Source organism: Fukomys damarensis, unplaced genomic scaffold, assembly GCF_012274545.1.
Source record: "Fukomys damarensis isolate Sample0158 unplaced genomic scaffold, DMR_v1.0_HiC HiC_scaffold_19, whole genome shotgun sequence".
Taxonomy (NCBI): domain Eukaryota; kingdom Metazoa; phylum Chordata; class Mammalia; order Rodentia; family Bathyergidae; genus Fukomys; species Fukomys damarensis.
In genome coordinates, this window is record NW_022900931.1 from 29825007 (window position 1) to 29826114 (window position 1108).

Below are 1108 nucleotides of genomic sequence, written 5' to 3' on the forward strand. Positions count from 1 at the left end.
CCGGGCAGAGTCAGGATCGCCCAGGGCAGATCCGGGACGGGGCTGCACGCTAGGCCGTCGGGAAGAGAGTGCAGGAGTCGGCGACTCGGGGCGCGGCCCCCCGCCTTCTGCGGTGGCGGTTGCCGCCATCTGGTGGGCGCGCAGGGAACTTCCAGGACTGCGACATTTGCTCTCTGAGGTTCTATCCGCCCCATGGTCGCAGTCTTGTGTTTTTGGTCTCTCTGACTGGACTAGTATGGGTCAGGAGTAGTAAATGTTAGGTTTAAACCTGTCCGTTTGAAATGATAGTTTCCTCCACAAGTAAAAGTCCTCTGTTCTTGTCCAGTGAGGGTCTGGGTGGATCGCGGAGCTTCCTGAGGCCCAGCTTTCCTCGTCTGTAAAATGGGCTGCCGCTGCGGTGTGGAGGCTCCTGTGTTCAGGGTGCTCCGAAGGCGACTGGGTCGTGAGCGCTGGCTCTCAGGGGACTCGCCCACCGATGAGCTCGAGGTGGCTGTGCTGTTAGGAGAGGGACCCAGGTGGAGGAGGTGAACCTCCGAAACCGTGAGCTTTTCTCCCTGACATTGTGAGTTTCAAGTGTTTGGTCCCCACAGCAAAAATCTGCAGAATACTTTTACCATCCTTCTGTCGGCGGGGTCATCCGCGCACCCATCTGGCAGTCCGGTCCTGGGCTCTGAGCCCCAGGGAGCGAGGCAGTCAGAGTGCCTGCCGTGAGGGAGCTGGCCCTCTAGAGGAAGCAGGTCACACACACACTCGTGCACACACTCACTTCCTCCATTCTGTATCTCGCTTCCTTCATTATTTGGCAGTTCGTTCCTGAAACACAGATCTGAATGTGTGGCCACCTTGCTCAGAAACCTCCCCGTCAACTATCATAAATCCAATTCGTCTACCATAGGAACTCCCGTCCCACACAAACTGGCCTCTCCACCAATCCGCTCACAGCCTCTGGCTTATTTGCAGCTGCCCCTTTCCAGGTGCCAGGTATGCCAAGTGCTTCCTCTGGTAATCTCCACACCCACCTTACGAGCTGTGTTACTATAGGGAAACTGAGGCAGGGAGAAGTAACGGAACACCCTACCCTCGCAGGTGGGCGTAGCTGGTAAACAGT

The 1108-nt window shown here is 57.0% G+C and overlaps 1 protein-coding gene across 1 annotated transcript in view; it reads right to left on the reverse strand.

Moving 5' to 3' along the window:
* LOC104874790 overlaps positions 1-194 on the reverse strand; it is a 3171-nt gene extending 2977 nt beyond the window's left edge. The window contains exon 1 of the mRNA XM_010642033.1: positions 39-194. Coding sequence (XP_010640335.1) covers positions 39-194 — 156 coding nt within the window. The remainder of the gene's footprint in view (positions 1-38) is intronic.
* Between the last annotated feature and the right edge of the window lie 914 nt (positions 195-1108).